The 26,113-nt window shown below is 33.1% G+C and overlaps 2 protein-coding genes across 2 annotated transcripts in view; one reads left to right on the top strand and one right to left on the bottom strand.

Moving 5' to 3' along the window:
- The window catches only part of LOC110853566, a 78,992-nt gene that overhangs the window by 21,475 nt on the left and 31,404 nt on the right, over positions 1–26,113 (bottom strand). The window contains exons 2-3 of the mRNA XM_022101852.2: positions 24,819–24,862; positions 1,208–1,459 (exon numbers count right to left, since the gene is read on the bottom strand). The gene's annotated coding sequence lies outside the window, so the exon portion shown is untranslated. The remainder of the gene's footprint in view (positions 1–1,207; positions 1,460–24,818; positions 24,863–26,113) is intronic.
- Positions 15,636–19,848, top strand: LOC110853565 (glycine-rich protein DOT1). The gene is made up of 4 exons (XM_022101851.2): positions 15,636–16,114; positions 16,340–16,574; positions 16,889–17,268; positions 19,784–19,848. Exons 1-4 carry the CDS (start codon positions 16,066–16,068, stop codon positions 19,846–19,848), a joined length of 729 nt encoding a protein of 242 aa, XP_021957543.1. The 5' UTR covers positions 15,636–16,065.

Below are 26,113 nucleotides of genomic sequence, written 5' to 3'. Positions count from 1 at the left end.
TCGCACTATCTCGGTATAAATTTATTACCGCATTATCTAAATACTCTTCATTTCTTTACCTAAACCACAAAATTTTTCAGTACAGTAAAGTGCATTAACTTCATTTTCACGGCATCACAATTCCCTGCACATTTTCATTAGTATTCAGTTCATAAAAGCGCAGCCACAATAATAATCATCATCTAGGTATGTAACAAGAACAAGAAAGAAAAGCCAGCAGAAAACCAAGGCAGACTTGTGACTTGGAAAAGGTGAGATTTTAATTTTAATGGGGCATCATTTACTCCTCACGGGAAGAATAATAAATAAGTCGAAATCATTTGTGCTTTCTTGGCTGGTGTGCAATATGTAACAACAAAAAACCAACATAAAACATGACATGACGAGCAACACGTTATTATAAAAGTTGGGCCGCAGGATGAATAAAAAATTATTTGGATAAAACAAAATCGTGGGACGTGATCAGGAATGAATTAAGAAAAAATATGTATGGTTGGATAGACTTGCTGGATAAATAAATTCGTAGGTTTTGAAAAAAATCTCGTAATTTCCGATATTTATCACTTCTTCGTAATAAAAACTAGATAATTGGATCAATTTATAGTTGTTAGCTATCAAAAATAACAAATTTTAATTCCTTTCATCCTAAAAAATGGTAATAAATAAAATCCTCGAATGTTATAAAATTAGTTAAAAAATTGGTCAATCTTAATCTTGACTGTTAATTTATTATTTTTGCCTTATCTTAATTATGCAACTTTTTCAAGTAATTTTGGAACAAAACTTCACCTACGTTAATTTATAAACTGCAATGCAAATATATTCAAAATCACAAATCGTCGTTGAAGCGAAACTTTGTTCGGAAGCATTTTTTAAAATAAATTGAGACGTTGAGATTGATCAGCAATTAATTAAAGAAAAATTTCACGGGATCCAAAAATATATTTTTTTAACGCATATCAATTTCTTCCAATTTATTTGGTTTGATTTAATAACCCAAATTTCATGTTTCAGTTTTCTTAGTAAAAGTAAAACTTCCATTTGGCTCCAATCACCATTAACCTTTTACATTTACCGATTTTACATTTCTTCAACAATTTTATACAACGACGTTACAGTTTTACACTTTATGACGCATTCTATTTAATCAACTAATAAAACTCGACATACAAATTAAAAGAATACATTTCTTTAAAAAAAAACTGACCTTGAAAATGGACCGGATTCTCACAATTAACGAAATTCAGCCCTTCCCCTTAAACTTGGTAAGTATTTATCCAAACTAGACCAGTTGGTTGGTTGTCTCGTCTTATCCATGCATTCAATAAGATGGAAATTTTCTGATAATATTCCCACTTAAAAAAACTAAACTGTTTCCGGTACTTATTTTTCCTGTGGGAAACTAGGTCCCCAGTTTAGTAGAACACCCTCTGGAATGACTGGATTGGATGATTTTTATCTGTAAAACAAAAAAAATAATGGTTCCTTAACATACATTTTATGCAAATGTATAGTTTATTAGAAGGTAATGACATATTTATTGTTTTTGATTCCTTTAAGGTCACGCCATCTCAAAAAAATTATCAAAACGGAACGGAATCAAAGTCACCAGAATCATGAGCAGCACGACGTTTAACGATGACAAGTAAAATAATGGATGCATTTTTATTCTGGCATCATGACCAGAATGAGAACAAGAAGAATTGAATGGCTGACTAAATATAAATGGGAGGCAAGTCAGTCATTAATTTTTAGAAGGATTTATTAGCCAAAGGTAGGAATGTACTGTGTATAAATAAATTCACGTCAAAAGTTGCAAATTTCAAAATTTTAGTGTTACTTGAAAATTCACGTCGTTATTTCTCAGAAACTTTACAAATTTACAAGTTTAGTTCAGAAACATGAATCTGCTGTAAAACTACAACTTTTTATTGAAATAGAGTAATCAAATATTTTAAAATTTTCCAAATGACGTTTTACAAATATTAACTCAAAATCGGTTGATTTAATCATCAGAATAAAACTTGAACGTTTGTAATCGAGTAAATAGTAAAAATATTTTACAACTTTGAGAACATACATTCATACAGCGACGTTATTTATATGTATAAATTCGAAATAGTTTAGCCATAAAAACTAACATTTAACTGATTCCAAAGCCGTCTGCCGTACATACATCTAATAATAAGCATTTTATTTAACTTTTACAAAATAAATATTTAGCGGATTCCACGTCTAACAATCTGTCAGCTTTTATTTGTGAAACTTCAGAAATCTTTATATGTAAATTCATTTCTATTAAGTTTATTGGGTTACAAAAACCAGCGTGAACTATGTAATATCTCTTCGTTTTATTTAACAGTGGAATTTAGTTTGCAAATTTTTTTCGCCAAATTGCACCAAAATAAATTTGCGAATAAAAATTGTATCCTTTTCAATCCTAATGTTTTCCCATATCTTTTACCAGTAATAAAATTTCCCTCAGTTTTGACGTGAATACACCCATCACAACTTTATAATTGAGATGGGAAATCATTCCATTTTGATGAATGTCAAATAACTCACGATTTCCATCAACTCGAAGACAGAGATAGGAATCGATTACAAAAAATAAAACGTAATCCATCCATCCATCCAACAACCAGTGATTCTGATTTGGATTCAATCTCGATAAAACAATTGGGCCAATTCTTCAACTTTGCGAATATGTACTTATTCAACAGGTCTCATTTTTCTTATAAAAATGTGGATCTTTGATAAAAATGTGTCCATTTTTTGCCAAAATATTTACATACTTTTTCCTTCTGGAACAGCATTCCTGACTTTTTAATCGGTCCACAAATCACTCCAGGTGACTGACCACCTTCAATTTATTTAATATTTAGCTGGGAGCATGTTATTTAATCCAAACCAGCAGAATTTACGCAGAAAAACAACAAACTTATGTATCTACCCCACCCTACAGCAGGTGGTCTGATTTTAACTTTTGCAAAAATAATACGCAAAATTCGCAACAATCTTGATCAAAACTTGAGCAATAAAAATTTTAAGACAAGACAAACTCTTGACTCTGACATGACATGGCATATTCTGCTTAAACTTTGAACAAGAATTTGATTAAGATCACGTATTTATTTATTAAGTTTCATTTTTAGAAACAAAAATTCTTCCTGTCAAAAACGAATCGCTTGACATGAATGAAAATGTATTGTGTTTGTTTTCTAAATTTATGTGAATGGATGGAAGCATAAAAATATGGGTATCGATAAAAATACCGCGTCGTAAATAAAATTGTGGTAAAACCGGTCGGAATTTATGTATAACAATGGGAAATAAAGTGCATTAATTAAATTGAAATATGTATGCGGGTCGTCTTATACATACAAATTTCGCTGCATTGTTTGCTTTTCTTCAAAATTATTATGACGGGATAATTACAGGTTTGGAAATATTTTGAACTTTGTTGTGTAGTATTTACATACGTGCAAAACGTTATTTGAATTTTTGAAATGATCCGATCGGGAATAAAAATTGGATGCGAGTAAATGAAAGTCAGTAATTGATTAACAACTTCGAACTTCGATTAATTATACATTATTTTAATTGTAATTGGATTATTTGAGTTTTTATTTTTGTTATTAATTATCATATGTAAAATTATTTTTTAGTTTTCAAACAAAACCAACATCTATGGAGAAAAAAATATTTGTGTGGTTTACGGAGTGTGGAATTCAGATTTTTCGAGTTGTAGTTAATATATTCATTTTCTCAATATAATATCTGCTTTCATTAACGAGAGTATAAATTGTACCAAAAAAAGTCTAACGGATTCAACAAGTCAATTAAATTCATAAATTATTTTCGTCAAGTATTTAATACCGAATATTCCAATATCCTCTATGAATCGTTACATTTTAGTTATATTTCTACAAAATATTCCCGTTCTTAATTTTTTTAAGATTTAACTACAAATTTAGAACTTCAAATTCGAACGATAAATTTATGACGAAATTTTGCAAATCCACCGTTTCAACAAGTCACCACGTAATTCAGAGTAACCAGGAGAGCTACTAATTTCAATCAATTTGCACCCAATTTATTACCCCAAATTTTACAAGATCGTGATTGACTAAATTGGATTGGCAACATGCACCTCCTTCCGTGTTGCATTTGCATTTGCGAATAATTTTCGCATAATTTTAGACATGCAAAATTACAACCTTCTTTTACGACCTGGTCTCTCCACATATCATACGCTTTTTGACAAGTACGATCGCAATTCATACCTAAGGTCAGTGAATTACAAAAGAAGGAGGGAGTTCAAAAAATATCCTGAAACATAACTTGTAAATATGTATTTATTTATACTCTAAATAATGTGGTAACAAAGTGGTAACGATTTATTACCGAACAATGAGGACTGTAATTTTATTTTAAATTTATCATGTTACGAAATAATTCCAGCGTAGTAGCAAATTCGAAATTTGCTTCGTACAAATACTCACAATATTGTGAAATAGGGTTATCTGATTAATTTTTTCGAAATTTCGAGTTTTTGAAGACTCGAATTTCTGAACATATTTTTTTAAAATTCAAAAAAGTTTGTTATGAGTTTGATATTTGACATATATGACAAATCAATTCTCATAATATTTGTAATGATGCAAGAATTTTCGAAATCCAAGCAAAATTGGATTTTTGATTCTTTTTGGTTACAAATTCTGCGACAATTTGGTTCCTAGATTATTAAGTAGGTACCAATTTGTCGTTAAAATTTGATTTATTATTTTCTACGGAAAGAAAGTGTTGACTATTTTTACGCCCCATATTTATTTTTCCTTTCTAATCACACAAAAGTTGACCGAGCTGGATTGCATTGGACCAAATTATAGTGGAGGAGATGAGATTTAAGAAAAGCTTGCGAAAAAGACGACGTCATTTGCACCTCGATCGTAATGATCAAGTTTTTAAATTAAAAGTTGTGGTTTGATTGGTCAAAGGCAGTGTTTCGGAAGAGAGTAGAAGTGCATGAAATGGGAGATGTGCAAATTTATTATTTATGCACTGACAGGTTTCAAATTCCCTTAAAAAATGGGTGTTGCAGGTTTTATGCAAATTTCGATTTCAATACCGATCTTAATGAAAATTGTGCATTTTACCATATTTCAATTTCAAGTGTGCAAAAATATTTGCAAATTTCCTCCACTGCTGACGATAAGTTTCTGGATTTCATACATTATACCGATCTTTATGAAAGTTATGCACTGTCAACTGTACAGTTTTTCAATTTCGAGTGTGAAAATTTACATATTTGTAAATTTCCTCCACCACTGAGGACAGATTTCATGCATTATGAAAGTCTCGGAAACTTATTTTATGAAATTTTAGATCCTATTTTCAGGCATTCATATTTTATTCCAGGTTTATCATCTTTTCCGTCTATGAAAAAAGAAATTAGTGGCGTTGGCGTCACAGCCAAACCTTATCAACCACTTATCAACATACCTTGTCGAAACCCTGTCAATCTATTTATTCCTCTCGTTCCCTTCCTTCACCTCATGATGACCACCACACCACCATTAGTGCTAAAAGTTCCTAGTAAAACTGAAACGAAACCTTAATGATCTCTTTACCAAAAGGGAAATGGTTTCGCTAAATACTTTCAGTATTATTGGCCCGGTCGGCTTTTTGTGGTTTGGTTTAGTCCATTCTTCACCGATTGTGAGAAAAAATGTGATAATGAGACATGTCATCGTCTCTTCTATTCGCATGATGAGGTGAGACTTTCTCAATTACAATATTGATGGAAAGAAAGTGCCAAACTGTATACAAATTCTACTCTCAGCGACACGATTAATGTGAATATAATGTCCTTTTAGCTTAACGGGGTCGGCATAATTTTGACAATTTTTTTAAAAATTCTTGATACTTTGAAATTTTTAAAAAATTCTCGTTACTTTGAAATTTTTAGAATTGAAATTTAAAAAAATTCTTGTTAGTTTGAAATTTTTAAAAAGTTCTTGCTAATTTGAAATTTAAAAAAATTCCTGTTTCTTTGAAATTAAAAAAATCTTGTTAAATCCTTTGAAATTTTTAAGAAATTCTTGTTACTCTGAAATTTTTAAAAAATTCTTGTTTGAAATTTTTGTGCTAAAAACTTTGACGACACTTCCTGTCTCAAATTTTGGTCGTGTCATTTTGTCAATTTTGGTCATTCTTTTAATTTTTACGGCAAACGTGTACCCCTTAAAATAAATCAAGACCAATAAATTCGGCCTACGCGAAAGTACTAAAATCAAATAATTTTCCACCTGTGACTGCACCCTTTGCGAAACAATTTGCAATTTGGTCACATCCGAAACGAGAACATGGCTTAATTTATCGTGTAATAATTCCATTTCGATTTCGAATCTCAGATTTATTCAGAGCACAATTTGATATTTGATCTGACCTGATTTGAAATGAAATCGGATATCAATTATTGTGCATGTTGTGATTATTGATTGACTGATAAATCTCGACCCAACCCAAATTTGGACGTGACAACACTGACCAAGCCACTCTTGAGGGGTGATTGATCTACATATTTAATTTTACATGTGCACGTACGTACCAATTAGCCAGCTCAGTTCTCTAATAAGGGAGCAGCACAGTTCTTAATTTAGCCTGTACTTTTAAAGTCGGTTTATTTCTTGCGGGATTAAGTGCAAGAAATTCGCGAGGAAAGATACGTTTCGGCAACTTGGCAAAAAATTTGCATGAAACCTTTCAGTTACTTAACATGTAAATACAAAAGGCGTTAGGACATGGTTTTGACAAATTCATACTTTAATTGCGGGATGGTTTTTAGTCGTAGAGATTTCTAACTTGTTTTATGTGAAAGCCCATGTCTCAAACTATAGGTAAGCATATCTGGCTTCCGATTTTGTGTACTCTGCGAAATGAGGCAAGGTCAAATTTGGAGAGGTGTCCTTTTTTAGTTTTCCAAACCAGTGTTCTTATAAAATGGCGTTGAGCGATATATTTTTTTCTGAGGTCCTGATGCAAAAATCGTCTTTGCGACTATTTTTAAGGGACTTAGCATGCTTTTCACTATATAAAACCACTTTTGCCTTATGCGTATCTTTTAAGTCCGTTTTGCAGTCTAATTTCATACTTGTCTTAATGGAATGCGCTCTTTAACGCAACTCTTCCACTTTTAAGGCCCCCACATTTTACGACTTTGATGCTAAAAATCCCTAACGTGGTTTTTATCCAAGGTACATATAGTATATTGCACTTGAAGTACTTTTGACAAAATTTTGATAAGTGGTTATACCCCACGGACTGAGTTTTCATCAGACCTTATAAAATTTTTGGAAAAGTTCCCGTCGTTTTCGATGTCGAACTTCAGAAATAATTTAACTAACCAAAACGCAATAATTTTATTATTTTGTCACTTGTACCTTGTAGATAAAATAGTTCTGCAGTAGGGGACACAAAAAGATTAGTAAAATTTATTTTCTAAAAAATTTGACCATTAATTTTCCAAATAAGTTCACGAGTTTTTTAGGATTCCGCGACAGCTGATTAGCTAGGGTCGTTCTCCAAAACTGTTTACACAAAATCTTCACTGTTTAATTTAATATTATTTGGGACACTTAGAGCTTTGCCCTCAATCTTCATTTGACCGAGTGGGTCCGCGTTCAAGGTCAGCAGGTCAATTTTCCTGTGCACGGTCCAATTTATCAATTTTCATGAAAAAGTATCAGCGACGATGGAGGCCCAACATTATGTAATTCATGTAGATTCTTTTATTATTACATGCAATGATTATCTAGGGTTGTAATATTAACAATCATTCACCTCTGACCTCTTAGGTTATCATGCTATATGAGTAATTCAGTTTGGAAAGTGTTTTTTTGGCTCCTTCCAAGTCTGGGGGCACTGGAGGGGGCATTTATAAAGCTATCGGCCTAAAATTTTAAATATATCTTTTTGAGAGTATTATCTTACAACTGACCAAAAATCAGTTCAAAATTCAACTCCCCGCCAGAGATATTCACCCGCGAATTCGTCAAAACCATGTCCTAACGCCTTTTGTATTTGTATGAAAAATTTGTCACCGTATACAAGCAAATAATTGGCGAAATTAATCAATTTTTCCCACTTTCTTCTACTAGAAAAAATTGCATAAAAATCACTTTTGTAGTTTTAAACCCACTCAAAAATGTAAAGTTTCTTGGAAAACATTGATTTAAAGAAAATTTGTGAACAAAAAACATAGCATTTTCACGTAAATCCGACGGTTTGTAACCTAAACTGTACTTCCAATTCGTCACCCATGTCATTTTCCAACAGGTAAAATAAAAATAAAAATCTCCTTTTCGAATAATCCCCGACTTTTAAAAAACCTATTTTTCACACCTCATTTTTTCACCCTCTCGCAAGAAAATTAAGCACAAATATGCGTGGCGTGTATATCTATGTACGGGTTGATTTTAGACTTTTGACAGATTTATAAAGAAGAAGGTGCGGTTGTTTAGTCGGTCTTTTTACATACGATACGATTGGACAGTTAGAGTTGTGCCTTCGCATCGCATGGCTCATCAGTTGTTCATCTTCCGATGAGATGTCTGCATGATAATGAGATGAGAAAAGCCAGATAACGGGTTCAGAGGAAGATGTCCAAACATGAATGACACGACAATTGACAACAATGCAACACAATCGAGCATTATTTAGATGGAAACGGAATGGAAATGTAGTAATGACTGATGACGAAAGCGCCGCACCAAATTTTTTATTGTTGGCGTATTCTCCGACTAAATTCTTATTCTTGGCTGAACTGTCATAATACTTTTAGGTTGGGTGTGTGGAATATCTAATATGCATAAAAATGCGAAGAAACTTTTGTGCGAGGAAGTCGTTTAGAGGACGTTATTTAGACTAAAATTTGAAATTAAAGTGGAGTTGTTTTCGAAATTTTGAGCTAGATTTTGATTATACTGGATTTTTCGTAGTCTACACATGTTCAAAAACTTAAATTTTACACTTAAATTTTTTTTTAGGTTGGGACATTGCGACGTCAGTAGTAAATTTGACATATAGTTGATATTATTTCTTAACGTGAATAGATATTTTCTATGTCTATTAGATAAATCTAAGGGGTACAACTAAATGTGGTATATTACTTGCTGGTGACTTAATTACCTCATGGCATCGTCCATGAATTTAAGCAAATTTATAAAAAGTAGGGAATTGGTCTGAATTAAAAAAATAAAACTCTACACTTTTATGCATTTACACAGAGGCGATATCAATTGGATCAACCCAGTAATAAAATTGGTAAACCTATATAAAAGCATTTGCAAAAGTATACAAAAACTACAATTATAAATTGGTTTGTGAATCTATCTTAATTTTACAATGATCTGTATTTTGTAAAATTTAGTATAAAATAATTCTACAGTTTTCTGACTAGTGATAACACCTTTGTTAAAAATCGTAGATTGTATGTATATAAATGTAATTGATTGTAGATACATTTCTTGGGCCAATTTAAGGTTTTCAAATTTTTGCAAAAAACGAATCACTACTTTTCCTGATTTCGAAAGACATCACATTAATTTAAACTGTGTCCAAACGCTTTGAATTTTTAATCGTAATTAACCCCTTAGGAGGAGAGACCCTCTACATGCCCCTCTCAGATCTCGATGCCCTTTGGATATTTGATAGTCCTAGATGAATGTAGGATAACCCTAGAGTGGTTTGACGCCATGGCCACATTTGCCCCCGCCACACCCCCTCAAAGGTGTAAAAAACACGAAAAAAGCCCTGTTTTCATGTACTTCAACTGTCACCAAAAATCCAATTTTGCTCGGATTTTCATAAAATTTACATTTTTGTGATCCCAGATACTTGTGTGATCATATCCAGTAGCAATCTCAACTTTTTTGAAATTTTGAAAATTTTCGAATAATTCATGAGCAGTGGAATGTCCTAAAATTTCGGAAATTTCAAAAAGGTTGAGATTGCTACTGGATATGATCACACAAGTATCTGGGATCACAAAAATGTAAATTTTATGAAAATCCGAGCAAAATTGGATTTTTGGTGACAGTTGAAGTACATGAAAACAGGGCTTTTTTCGTGTTTTTTACACCTTTGAGGGGGTGTGGCGGGGGCAAATGTGGCCATGGCATCAAACCACTCTAGGGTTATCCTTCACTCACCTAGGGCTACTACATATGCAAAAGGCATCGAGATCTGAGAGGGGCATGTAGAGGGGCTCTCCTCCTTAGTTTAATGGCTGTGCTAGTTACTAGTTTTTTTAAGAATTAATATGGCTTTACTTTGCATACCATAAATACATTAATTACATAAAATATGCTAATATTAATATTCTCGCAAAAAATTTCCCTAATTCCAAACCTAAATATCTAGTCAGATACAAATATCTATAAAAATTATTATCTTGTTCTTTACCCAATTCCTCAATTATTCCCAATAAATATCATTTCATTTAAACACTTGTGTTAACGGATCATCGTCTCACTAATATCCTGACCTGATAACCTTTCCATGTATACCTTTCAACTCATCATGTAACACGTTTTATATCACTAAATCAATTATGACCACCATCCGCGTCACATTATGCATCCTTCCACCTCTTCTTAACCGAACTCACTTAAAGTTACGTACCTGATTTCCATTAAACTATTAAATATCTGCAGTTTTCTACGAACAATAAGATATGATCCCCCACCACTTAACGGGTTTATGCAATACAACCTAGTCCACCACAAACTTGCAGCAAACAAATCCTTGCATAAATGCATAAACAATTCAAGCAAGAAGCTAACCAAAAAGTTTTCTGAATACCGCAAAAACTCGAGTGGATTACATAATTCGCGATTAAACAGTTGAATTCGTACAATTAAATTATTTAAAAAACCTGCTCCAACTTACACCCGCTTTAATAAGGAAGGGATTATCTGTGTAAAACGTGTAATTAATTCGACATTGTTTCACTAAATAAATATTGTGAATGACTGAATTTGCATATAAAATGGCAGGTTATGTATAAACTCTGCAAAAATTTTGAAGCTTATCCAAAAGCTTATCCCTGATAAAAATCAGGTTACGCAAATGCATCGTAAATTTAAAGAGATCATCATTTTCAAAAGATTACAAAAAAAGTCTACACAATTTACCCTCTTAAAACGTGTAATTAATCCTACATTGTTTTAATTAATGAGTATCTATCTCCTTAAATTTGCATAATGGTAGGTTAGTTACCTGTAAAAATTTTAGAATGACCCATATTTTTTAAAAAAAACAGCCAGGCTTTTCAATTCCCATCGATTATTTATTCCTTCCCGTCAATGAAATCTGGTTCAGTGAGTTGAGTTGATATTTTTCTTGACCAAACCAAACCACCCACAAAAAATGAAATCGACCACTTTGCTTAGGAGTAGAAATGCAATATTTATTATTTCATGTGCGTCGATTGGTTTGGTTTTTTCGTGTTTTTATTACCGTCTGAATTGAATGAAGAGATAAGTCAAAGCACCGTTTTTCTCAAGATTCACTGGTCTGACATAATGTGGTCAGGTTTTGGCCCAGTCACTGATATTCGGCTAATTTTTTATTACTTGTACTTAGATATGTATTACCATTTGGTATTAGTTGGCATGATCTGTGGTGTGGTCTAGACGAAGAGGATTTGGTAGTAGTAACAAATTATAAAGGGTTGATAAATATTGGATTAGCGTTAAGAAATAATGACGTAATTCCCAACCTAGTAAAATTAGTTTGCAAACTTGTACAAAATAAAGAGGAGTTTCACGTCTGCCTTCGTAAGTCCGTAACTAGATTAACTTTACGAAGATCAGTTTACGAACGAAAAATATGCCTTTTATCTTCGTAAAGTTCGTAAGCAAACTTTAGAGATGTTCGTAAGTTTCATAAGTTTGTGTATTTACGGAATTACGAAGGCTGACGTGAAATGCCACAAAGACACTTTTTAAATTCATGTACTTTTTTATAGTACACAGATGTGTACCTTGATTTTTCTTCGTAATCTTGGTAAACTAGTGGAATCATTTATAAGTTTGCAGCATTTTCTAGGTTGATAACATTCAATTTACTTGAAGGCATGAATGCAGTCATGTAAATTGCAGTATATCTTGTTCCATGCATGCAGCTATATCTTCGTCTTTTTATTTTTTTACTACACATTTGAAATTTTACTTTAAAACACTAAAGTTAAACAAATATCTATCCAATTAAACAAAACTTCATTACATGCAGTCAAATTCGATTTTTCTTCGTAATCTTTGCAAACGGTTGAAAAGTTTGTGCATGTACATAAGTTTACAGACTTTTCACTAAAAACTTTGGATTTACATAATCAGCGACATGTCAGCTCCTGCAAGTAATTCTACTATTTCTTGTACATTTCAAATTCTACTTTGAAACGCTAAAGTTACACAAAATCTGTATCTCGAATTAAATAAATATTTATAACTTCATAAAATCAAAGCAATCATAATTATTACAACTGCACTCAAGTATTACCTATTTAAATTTTGTTTCAAATATTCGCAAATTGCAAAATGTTTCACATGACGTCACATTTCGCGAAAAACATCAACACGTTTTCCTACCTTCATAAATACAATTAATGAATCATCAATATTTTAGCTTTTAGATTACAAGCTTATCTAACCTTAAATGTTACCCCTATAAAATAAAACATTTTCCCAAATTTTTTAAATATCGGCCAAACTACGCAATTTGAGTCACTGTGTCAATAAGTGAGAGACACACTTTTTCCCGAAAAAAAAATCCCTACAAAACAAATCGTGATTGATTACTTTACTTCATTAGCGAAACTCATCTATCTGTTATTTCATTTCACAGAAGACGAGTCAGGTTAGTTTTCTTTTCATTACTGTAAAATAAAATCTACAACTTAACACGTTAAACTAACTACCAATTCATTTCCATTTAAGAGAAGAAAAAAATCTTGTTAATAAACGTGACCAAAGATGATCTCTAAAAGATGAACTCTGGTCTGGTCAAGGTGGTGTGCGATTCATCTCTCCATTAAAAAAACGGTGTTTAGCGAACAATGTAATAAAATCCGTCCAGTTTTCTGGTCATTGAGAGGGGAGAGTCAAACTTGAAGTATAAGAAATGGTTGGTTAAATGAAATGCAATTACAAGGTACGAACCAGTTTTGCTGCACTGGTGTTAAATAAGAAAACAATTCATTCATCTTAAATCACACTCTAAATAATGAGGGTTTTAAGGGTTTTTACCGTAATTAGTAATCAGGACACGTGGAAGTAATTTGGTCACAAGATTGGTAACAAAAAATATAAAGTGTAATTTGCTCAAAATCTTGTACAAGTTTGTAACGTGAGGGTAATAACTTTTAAATTTCGCGGATAGGAATTGCTACCGAAATCGTTACATACATCACTTGGAGATGATGGATTTGAATTTAGCGGTAAATTCTTCATCTAATTTTGCAAAAAATTTCAAAACACAAATTTCGTTCCCAAAATATTACTTCTATTTTACTTTTGCCGTTAATAAATACGTAGATTTTATTAAATTGCTAGATGTTAATTAAACGAATCGCAATTTATTTAGAGTGTCGTATAAGATTTCAAGTTCATAAAGTAATCAAGCTTTTGCGTTGTTGAAGGAAGTCGTCCATCCAAGTTTGTCTCATATCGTGGCTTACTTGCCATAATAATTCCAATTCTGTGAAAAATTGCATCTCATTCCCACCCAAACAAAGATGTATAGATTCTCGTTTTTCTTACATATGTACATGAGCAGAAAGAATTGTTATTTAATACGAGACGTGACAAGGTCTTGAATTGCTATATAATCCAATCAGGTTTTATCGCTGTGATGAAGTTGAATTATGATTTAAATTCCACCTCAAAATCTAGGTCGTACTTTTAAAGTTCTTGGGATGAGGAAGATTTAATTTACCAAATTCTTGTCGTTAATGTAGCACATGCAAGTCAATAAGTCACCGGACCGGAATATACATAATATGTATGCGAGAAACGTAAGAATAACAAATTATGTAATGATTATGGGACGTACGTAAAGAGTGTGATGGATTTTCGGAGAATTTTGACCCATACCGAATTATATGCCCCATGTTATAATTGACATGGGAAGGATAGGATGCCTTGGCCCTTACCCCCGTGGTGTGACTTATATGCCCCATGCTAATTATAACATGGGAAGGATAGGATGTCTTGATCCCTACCCCAGTGGTGTGACTTATATGCCTCATGTTATATCTAATTAACATGGGAAGGATAGGATACCTTGGACCCTACCAACACCGCACTCAAATCGACCACACCATTTTTGCACAGTCCTTTACAGAAAACGCAAGAAAAAAGAGAGAAAAATGTCGACTTGTTGTTTGAAGGATGCATTTATGTAATTGTGTTATCTGAATATTTATCCTGTTTAATTTTATGGAGATTTTGTGTCAATAAAATTAGTGAAAAATATCGACAGGTAATTTCTGTACGCAACTTTTTACTTGATTTAATTATTGTACACGAAGACCAAACCTGGTAAATACCTGAGCACGAATAAATACACAAAAAGAAAAATATGGAACCGAAATCTGGCAGATTTTTATTTATTCCAAAAATCTTGTAATCTTTGAAGCAGGTGCCACGTGTAATTTATATTTTTATGTGTAATGCATATTTAATCCCATCTTGAAAAACGTGTCGGCATGCATTATATTCGCGTCCTATTGTATTTTTTCTATTTAAGTATGTACATTCATCCTTATTATTATTGCCCCGTGTAACTATTTAAATTGTGGATTTTATACAAACAAAAACCAGTTGAAGTGACATGAATATTCGAAATTGTAGTGGATGTTTTGTCGCTATGTGATTACGAATTCCGCCGCATTTTCAAGGAGCCGTTTAATCCACCAAAATTAAACCGAACGGCCGCCATTAAAGAGGTTTTATGTTTCTAAACGTCTTCCTTTTAAGTTGACTGGATGTCACAATGGAAATAAAATGAAATTCAAGCCAGGGAAGCCATTTTTTGTTAAGAAACATAATTTCTGTCCACGATGTAGAAAAATATTTCAGATAATACATTAACAACTTGCATATTGCTTACTCTGATATGAATTTTCATACAGTTGGAATGCATTTATTTGTACCACTTTTTTTCACAAATATTCAAATTTTTTAGCCAATTTGACCGAACGCAGAGCATTCGTAAAAATGTTGAATATCGCTGAGTATTTCTCTTAAATAAAAATAAAATAATTGTGAAAACTTATACGCAAAATTCCTTAGTTTGAAATGTCTAAGAAAATTAGTCAACCTATTATATGAATTAAAATTTGATGGATTTGGAAAGCAAAAATTGATATTTTAAAGTTGGTAAAAAATTTAAAAATTTGTACCAGATGTACTCATCCTCAGTTCGAAAAGCATTTTTTTTAACTAATTGAATTGCAATAATAAATATTTTTATCTTATTTTTACCCTAGCTAAAAAGTTTTGCAAAGCTTGTAAGTCATTTTTTTTTAAATTAAGACTAAATCATATATAAAATTATATTAAAAGGTGAACAAAGTCGAGACAATGAAACTATTTAGGAGGAATAATATGAAAAACTATTCGTATTTTTCAATTACGCTTTATTTTTCGTTTTTGTATTCTCCATGAAATGAAAACAAAGAATAAAAAATAGTTCAGGAGATCAGTCGAGTTTGTATACTTATCCGTCTCCGATAAGATAAAATCATTAAATTAAAAAAATATTACCTATTAAACAATTAGTTTTTTAAAATGTTTACAAACATGTAAACAACTGTATCCGACGAAACAATGCTTCACGAGTTGAACTGTCCCCGTTTCAATTTGCATAATACTTCCTCCTTCTCCGACTAACCAACTAAATTGTCAATGTATGAACGTAGGTACTTAATTCCCCTCGAAAATCTGACCCCCTCTCCAACTTTCCACATTCGGTGACCTGAGGACAGGTCAGTCCAGCAAAATGACGGCCTTACACGTCGTCCTTCTCGTCATTTTGGTCGTGGTTCAAGGTACAAACTTGAAATAAATCGGTAACAAAATTGTTACCACAATGTTACGATTTGTTATAAAAATGGTAATAATAATTGTCAACAAATTCAAATTTTCTTGTACACAATTACTCAAAGTTTGAATTTCTTGTAAATTATTTTTATCGTCGGTGGAAATTTTATTACCAAGATTCTTTTGGTGGTAACAAAATGTTATCGATAACAACTTATCATATTTTTTTCTAGACGGTCACGCACAGTCAGAAGAACTCCGAGTTTCGATAAAGTTTCCGGACTATTTTAGCTGCGAGGGGAAAGAAGACGGGTCTTACCCGCATCCCACGGATTGCACCCGGTTTATCCTCTGCGGAAATGGGAAGGCGAGGGACGACCCGTGTCTTTGGTGTGACACGGATGCCTACCAACAACAATGCCAGGGGAATAAGTATCTCGTCTTTGATGATAATACGAACATGTGCAGGTATGTAATTTAGACATACAAAATCCGGTAACAAGTTGGTAAAAAAATTGGTAAACTATGGTCACAAACGAATAGTGGTAAGATTGTGTTACCGTTTTGGATAAAAATTGTTTGGGTCGAGAAAGTACTTCTCATTGAGAACCAAGTTCACATTATTTTACTGCTAAAATTGGTAATAAATTATTACCAAAGCAATAAAATCATGTCCGAATGCACAATTATCAAACCGCTGTCACATTATTCGAAATATTTCTTAACTGTACGTGGATAAATGGCATGATAGATTTTGCTCTAATTTTCAAACTTTTTAACAGATTTCAAGCCGAAGCTGGCTGCGTTGCTGGCGGTGGGGGTGGCGCTTATTCGGGTGGATACAGTGGCGGGGCTGGCGGATATAATGCTGACCAGGGTGGCGGTGGTTACAACGGGGGTGGTGGTGGGGGTGGCTACAACGGCGACGGCGGTGGTGGTGGCTATAACGGCGGTGGTGGGGGTGGCTATAACGGCGGTGGCGATGGTGGCTACAACGGCGGTGGTGGGGGTGGCTACAACGGCGGTGGTGGGGGTGGCTATAACGGCGGCGGCGGTGGGGGTGGCTACAATGACAACGGTGGCGGTAGTGGTGAGGCTGACAATGGCGACGGTGGGTATAATGGGGGCGGTGGTGGTGGTGGGTACAATGGTGGCGGTGGGGGTGGGTACAATGGTGGTGGTGGTGGTGGCTATAATGGTGGTGGTGGTGGGTACAATGGTGGCGGTGGTGGGGGTGGCTACACTCCTGGGAGTGGTGGCGGACATTTTGGCCGGTCTTTCGGAAAACCAGCCCCTGCCCCTGCCGCAACCGGGAATGCGCCAGACGCCGGGTCGGACGACATTTTCATCCCGAATTTGCCAATTTTTAAAAGTTTTTAAAGAATTTAAATTTTTTCAACTATTTTTGTAACTAAAATATTTATTGAACATAATTGGAAAATAAAGTAAACGAAGAACTTGTATAAAAATATACTTTAGTCTCGAACAACAACATCGGATATCTTGCAAAATTATAAAATATGTAAGACTTTACAAAAATCTGCCATACGGCATCCAGCTTTATCACTTTCTTAAAACTAAAGCATTAAGATACTTGGGTTTTTTATTATTAAATGCAAAGGTTCTTCATGCATACATAGAAAATTATACAACATTTTTAACTAAATTTATTTACTACGCAAACAAATATTAGTGGAGAAACTGAAGTTTAAAAGATTTATAATTGTATTAAGTATGATTCATACGAAATGATTCATCCATTTAATTCCGAAATTGAAATTGTCAAATCCTACCTCCATTTACATCTACATGTAGACAAAAATATGCATGTGTGTCCAAAATACTTGCAATTAAAAAAAATACTTTTACTGAAATTCTCTTGTTAAAGTTAAATTTCTTTTCTCCTCCTTAGTCATCTATCCGATGAAAAATGTTGAGCAACCCCAAAAAAACTATAATAACGGAGTTTTGCCCTACCAATTTTTTCCAGCTTTTTACCACAAATTCCTGGACATTTAAAAAATTACACAAAATATACTCCTCCTCATCGATTAGTATCAATTAAAATCAAATCGGTCCCAACCAAATTATAATAAGTTTCATACGTCTCTTCAAAGCCCATTAACCCACTTGGCGGCCTCTTAAATAAAAATTTCCCATTCTTTTCTTCACCCTGAAAGTGTGTTTAAAAAATGTGTCAAGTTATGTACATACAATGAAATTCGACGGTAAGAAGTATAGTAGCCTGCCTGCCTGATAAATGAATAAGTTGGTCATCTTTTCTTAATCTTCACCTTGATGATGACTTTTAATCTCTCGGCTACCAGCCAGCCAGCCAAACCGTCCCCCCGACTCTGTGTGCATGTCGAATCCATTAAATAAATTAAAATACGCCAAGTGTGCCCATTAAGCTGTGTCATGTCGCGTTGCTGCTTCTTCTTCTTCTTAATGTGTGTATGATGAAAAATGCGCCTAATTATTCCCGTTGGGGTACCGTTTCGGCACTTTGGACACGTTTAAAAATGTGGGTAGTTAATTTACTTGGTGGTAAATTTACCTGGTAAAAAATTACCAAGCTTGCAAAGAAATGAGACGTATTGTTAAAAATGGGATCAATTTAGGCTTGAAATTAGCCATATTTTCAGGAATTCACGAGACTTTTTAGGGATCTAAATTACCAAATTTTTCAATAACTCAAAAAATGTTACCTATTGGAACCGAACTTTGTCAATTTAGCAAAATTCGTAACCAACCAAGTATTACCACACGGTAATAAATCCTTTCTCAAGACCAAGATCACAATTCTTACACCCAATTTCTTAGCGTGCTGCCCAGTTATAATGTTAATAAACCCGACTCTGTCCCATATAATGCGGTGCGGACTTGATTCGATTTTATGACAAGGTTCGTCTCTATAAAGTCGTCGTCATCCCCGTCACGACAAAAAATAAGAATTAAGAATTCCACCTCTACCTTGGATACATGTGGACACGTACGTATCTCTGCACCCCATAGTTAAGTAACTTATTACTTACATTTGTACGTGCATGGTAGTAGTAGTAACTATTTAATAATGAATTCAAAATTACCAACTTGCACACATTGACTGACTGACTGCACATTTTTTGAAACCCGTTAACAACCTGCGTTTTGACTCGGCTTGTCGGTAGTGGGTACAAACTTGCAGAAATTAAGGTCGGGCACTACATACGTACTTACTCCTCAAGAAGTCATCGTACACAAGTCATGAATTTGACCAGACCTCAATTCCCCAAAGTTTTAAACTGTGTCCGGCATGAGACTGAATTGCATTTGCTTGCACTCTTAACCCATAAAGTTTGTTGATTTTTGTAATAAGTACTTTAGTTTTTACTGGGTTTTCCCACATGCTAAATTAAACGGTCATAAAATCCTAACCGTGTAAGTAAATAAATAGTAAAGAGGAAAATTTACGTATTTATTATTACCGAATCTTATTTAGCTACGTATGTACAAGGTCAACATTCATTGCCACATTTTCTTTTCTTTCCCCACTAATTAATAATCAATCAATCAATGTTAAAATTAGGTACGTAACGTAATGATGACGCCGAGCACAAAGGAGAGAATGAAATGCAATTCGTGTTCACATCGCCACGTTATTTTTGTTATTATTGTTATTATCCAATCTCAATTAGGCATTCGAGTGCGGATTATAGAAGAAATGCAGGAGGCGGTTGTGCTGCATGGAAATGTAATGTAATGCACTTGTAATTTTGACATACAAGTCATATTCATGCATTATTTGAGTGGTGCATATGTACAGATGAATTGAAGGACTCTGGCTTTGGCTCACACCCCCCAATCCACACCCGTAATTAGGAATACTTTTCATCTCACCCAGCACAGCACATGGGTTTCTTCTTGCTAATTATAATATGTACCCATCGTGCCACGGGATGAGGTTTGCACTCTTAATAAATCTGTGTAGCAATTCGATCGGATTTTTTGTAAAGTTGGCAAGTCTATAAATTATTTTGTAAAATTTTAATATCTTAATAGTTGCAGGAGATCTGATGAAGATGATTTTCTCTCGTGATCTTTGTAAACTTCTGACTCAAATAGTTCGGTAATAACATTTATTACCGGATTATTCAGAGTGTTGTATTGAATTTTTGTAAACTGTGCAAGACTTTAAAATTATTTTTGTAAAATGCATCATGTTTCGGTAACAGCAGATTTGACGCTTTAATTTTATGCATAATCCTTCTAAATTCGTGTCTCAAATTTAGTCGGTAATAATTCCGTAACAACATTTATTACCGAATTATTTAATAAATCCGTGTGGCAAATCACTCCGAATTTTGTAAAGAGTACAAGTCTATAAAATTATTTCGTAAAATTTAATATGTTTTCGGTAATCGGTTTTCGGTATTCGGTAGATTTGCTGGTTAATTGCCTCAAATACTTCGGTAGTAACATTTATTACCCAATTATTCAGAGTGTCTCATAGTATCGATTTTAAATTGGCAATTCACCACAACACAATTTTCCACACATTCGTCAATACCATCAACTTCTGTTTATTACCATGCATCACCACCACTTCACCACCGTCATCAATCAATCCGTTACTCACAGAAATTCCATTACGCAATCCTCTCAAGAATAAGAATAATACCAAGGATGCCACCATACCAATTAATTCCAAATCCCAAACTAATTAACGGCAGAAAATTCCCACGCGCAAAAAAAAGCATCCTTCCCCGCAGCTAAAAATCGAATTCCATTTTATTTCCATTTCAATCCCAGTAAAATTTTATGAATCAGAATCGAATTCCCAATCCCAGCTTGGTTAGATTACGTTAATCTTAACCCCATCTCTTTATCAGATTGAGATTAATTAATTATTTTTCCTGCAATCTTAATTGTAATCGTAATCCCACCCTTCAATCGCGTTTTAAACTATTCCCGTTTTGTAATTGAAATCGAGATGATGTTGCGAAATTGGAATAAAAAAAGCCGTTTTATGAAATGAAAAGGTTATGATACTTATTTTGTTTTATGAGACAACAAAGCCTTAAATGCGGTGATGAGATGCATTCATATAGAATAAATTCAGATGGAAAAGTGTGTGTGGAATGTCAGCTTGTTAATTTGTAGCGGTTGTGACACCTAATCTGCATCTAATTGACCCACATTACGGTCGGTGTACAGGTGACAATAAGTGGATTAAATTAAACGGGGGATGAATAAGGAGATATTTAGGAGGATGCATTTATGTGTGAATACGTATGTGCATAAATATAAATACGGCTTATGGATGACACTTAATGAATCTTGTAATATTTTAGGATTAGAAAGACTTAGCGGGGGGTCAGAATTGTGAATAAGAAGACACTATTTTTATGAGTGAGGCTGGCAGACAAATTTCCTGGTTATTTGTGGCACGAATAAAATTTGGAAAAATTGTACCATTTTCAAAATTCTATGCTCTTCTTGACAACATATCTAAATGTAGGTAAGAGTAAATGGAAACGATAATTTTTATATAAAGACTTTCAAATCTAGCTAAAAATATATCGATTAAAATTCGGTGGTTATCAAATGATAACTGGTAAAAAATTATCTAGTAATGTAATTAGCAATTAAAACTACATGAAAGATTTTTAAGTTTTCATTTAGTTTGTCATTTTAAAAGAAGAAAATTATCATTTCCTTTGTGAATAATCCTATAAATTTGCAAAGTTAAATGTTTGTTTTGTACCTAATTCAGCCATCAAGTAAATGGATCAGATAACAAAAAAATATTTAGTGCTCTTGACCGTTTGACACGGACAACCCCGAAACATCTCTGCAAAAATATGACACTGAGGAGGAGATGCTTCTTTTTACACAATGGATTCCTTGTCGCATCATCACATTTAGCACACTCTAAATAATGCGGTAATAAATTTGGTAGTAAATTATTACCGGTTAATATGTACTAATAGATAACCTAGCAAATATCTACTGTAAAAAACAATTTCTTGTCCACTCTGTAACCACAACTCAGGAGCAACAACCTACATATTTAGTACCATACCCGGTAACAACTTTTTATCACCAAATTATTTAGCGTGCTTCTTCTTACACCCTCATAAATCCTCACTTTTACATAGTGACATTGCCCCCTTCTACGAATACCTGCCAACCCAAACAATACAATGCAGATGCCCCTTTGATCACGATGACCTTTGACACCGTCACCTCATTAGTTTACTTACTCACTTGTTCCTCCTCCTCCTCCTTTTCCTCTTCTTCAACCACCATATTTGTCTCTCTAACCAAGTTTAAAGAAAAACAGACAATACAAAATACATAAACATTACTGCAAAAAAATATGCATCTTCACAAAAACCATTGCAAATTCAAAACTACCCTTCTTAATTCAGGCAATGTCATGACCGTGGTAAACTAAATAAATGAATAGGTCTCACATAAATCATGCCACCTTTTCAAAAACTTGCAATCTTTTTTCTTCCATTCTTCCCAGCAACAATAGAATTCACATAATAATAATCTAAGCACAAATTGGGCAGAGTTTAACCAGGGCAAAAATTGGCACAATTTTAAACTGTAACACGTTCTGTTAAGATCTGGACGGTTAGATATTTTTATGAATAAAAAAGCGCTGTTGTGCAAGGTGTCGATTATTATTGATGGCGATGACGACGATGAAGTAACAGGAATAATTCAGTGTACTAAATTTGTATAAATAATTTAGTACAAAGATGAACGCAGTAAGAAAAAAGGGCTGCTGACCATGCCATTAGATTTAAATTTGAATCGTTTTACAACACAAAAGAAAACACTTGTTCGTTTTCATTCAATGGGAAAATGTAGGTTAAAACCTGCTAATTAATTGCGTCACTGCATCATCAATACCAACACTTAAGTCGGTATATTTATGCCTCGTTAGGTAAATGTCCTCCCTTTCAAATGCATAACTTGACCAACATAATTCAACTTAAACGAAACCATTGATGAAGACTCACGACTTTTTTTGTTCTTTATCTTTTTTACAAGTGCAAGAGATTTGCAAATGAAATCTTAGAGCTGATAAGAATTAAGAATGAAGGGATAAATTTGTAGAGTAGAGTACTTAGAATTGGTCAGGGTTGGGGCAGGTGGAGGGAGGTATTTATGATTAAATGGGTTGGATTTTGTGGAGAAAAGTGACTTGAATTTGGACAATGGACAGATTTTTGGATTAGAGATGAGTATATGATAGTTAGATTTTTGATGGTAATTATGTACAAATAGATATGTAAGAAAATGTGGCCGATTGTAATTATTTTGGAAATTCTAAGACCTAATTAAACATCCAGATTGATACACTAAATTTTAATACTTTATATTCTAAAGCGCATTTAATTAACTGTAACTTTTCTAATTTGTGGTTATTATGTTTATGCATATAATCCAGCTGAAATAATACGCATTTTGGATTCATTGACTATTTTGCTCAGGTTTTCGGAGCAGAAATGCAACCTGGACACGGAGCAATTTCTTTTAAATGAACGTATCTGACAAAGGTTAAGATTTTCAAAAAACTTGTACAAATGAAATCAACCACATTTTCTAGGCTAATTGCTGCAGGTAAATTATATTTGATTGATAAAGACAAATGCGAGGGTTACACGTCTGTTTAAATAATTCGAGAACTTGTACATCCAAAATTGTATTTAGATTTCAAATTCATATTATTTATAGTTTTCAACAATTAATAATTTTTCTTACTTAATTGGCCATCAGTTTATCAATTGAATTGATTCTACATATGAAACAGAAGTTGAATTTCATCCAATATTTCAGTCATATTTTACAGTTTTCACAGAATAAATCCCCTCACTTACAAATCCCCAGACTACCAGCATAAATCATGATATTATAAAAATATATTTTCATTACTTCTACGTCGATCTTGTATTTTACCGATTTTTGAATAAATATCTAAATTAAATGTAGGTATGAGAAATTTAGAAAAAGACGGAAAAAGTACGGACAGAAGTATTTTATGAATTTTACCGAAAATATTCGCATTTTTTTGTACGCAATCTAATCTGTCCCCCTTCATTTTACGAAACCCTGCCTGAAAATTACACAAGAAAATATTTTGTGCATCTTCTTCATCTTCATCTTCTTCATCCCCCACTCCTTTTTTGGGGGCAACAAACAATGACACAATTCTAATTTGTGCCATTATGCTGTGAATGACTGCATGCATTCTTCTCGCATGAACTGGACTTGCATCGCATCGCCAAATCCAATTGAGGATGAGACCATGATAAGCACAATTTATTTTTCATGTGATGTATGTATATGAGTCCATCCAACTTTAACAAGGTCTTAATTGAGTGATGGATTGCATTATGAAATATCGCAAAAAATTAAATAGGAATGAATTATTGAATCGAGAAGACTGAATCAAACTGAAAGAAATGAAATGAATGCAAAATATTTGATTTCGCAACCAGGCCATTTTCTCTTGGGCAGAAGTTTGTGTGCAAAAATGTGCCCAATTTCTGACGTATGTAGGTTCCATAATGTGCAATCTTTTGAGTTAGTAATATGTATATGTTTTTAAAATTGACTAAGAATCGTCAATATACTGATTTTTGATTGTAGTCAAAATTTTGAAAATTGCAATGTCGATTATGAATTTTATGAAAATTGTTTATAAATGCTTACCTTATTTTAGGTGATGGAGATTTCATCTTCGAATACAATAAGATCTGAAAAATAAACAAAAACGTTGGTAATTAGTACAAAATAATTTGTAATAATATTAGATTTTTTAAAATTTGGTTAGTTTAGACGACAATTTTGAAAATTTTTTAATATTTGTACGTATTATTCCAACTAAAAGGTTTGTATACAGCACGACGCCAAAATCATGGAATCTTTAGATGATAAGTTGAAAATTATTGCTTTCGCAGATTTTCTCCCCTTCAGCAATTCTTTGACATTTTGACACACTAATTAAATTCCTAATTGACCACCGGTTCAGAAGTCGGCAACGTTTTGCTTCGTTCCTGGTTTACTTTTGTTTTACGATCGCTACTGAAATTCTCATCTCAAATTCTTTAACAAGACACATTTTTTCAGTGTAAAATTCGTATGTATTTCATTTAGGACGGAAAAATCTTAGTTATTTTTTACTCACAAATTTATATGGCTTTTAAAATTTTGCGGATAATCTTCATATGAGTCACATGTCCCAAAAAATCGCTAAAAATCGCCTTTCGCAAATTTTAAGTCGCCAAAATTCAAACTTGCAAAATATATGCATTATAATATCTAATCTGACGATATTGACACCTTTTCACGCCTTTTGGGAGGGTGTGGCGGTCATAACAAATACGTAACTCAGCATTGTAAGGTTTTTGCATATTTCCATCAATTAATTAATATTAATCTAAAAATTAAATTGTCCATGTCCCCAATTAAAATTAAAATTCATTTAAAATTCAAAATTGAATCCATCCCTTCCACTTAATTACTCACAATACACGCCGACATGCCGATGAATGACGTGAAACAAACAGAATTTTATTTACCCAAGGACACCGTATAAACAAGTGAAGCACTAATTATAATAAATTGCGTGGCAAGTTTGACACATCCAATCCAATCAGATCAAGATGTAAATATGTGTTGATTGGTAAATGCATTCCATTTACAAAATAAATGCAGATTCTCAAATTCCACGAATTTTTCCCCTCCTCACTTAAAAAACTTTCGAATTTAAATTTACAAAAAATAAACATTTTCAAATTCCTTCTTAATAATTATCGCTGACAGTGACAGGTAACAGGGCAGTGTGAATGTCCATTTTTTCTAGGTCAGTATTTAATAAATGCACATTTATTTCTCCTTTCGGCCAGGTTTGAAAGAAGAAATGTCAAATTGTAGCAGCAAATATTTTTTAACGTGACATTAACAGTTTGCATACATATAAAAACCAGGGCATTATTATTAAAAAA

This window comes from Folsomia candida, unplaced genomic scaffold (genome assembly GCF_002217175.1).
Source record: "Folsomia candida strain VU population unplaced genomic scaffold, ASM221717v1 Fcan01_Sc008, whole genome shotgun sequence".
Taxonomy (NCBI): Eukaryota; Metazoa; Arthropoda; class Collembola; order Entomobryomorpha; family Isotomidae; genus Folsomia; species Folsomia candida.
This window is presented reverse-complemented; position numbering and strand designations above follow the sequence as displayed.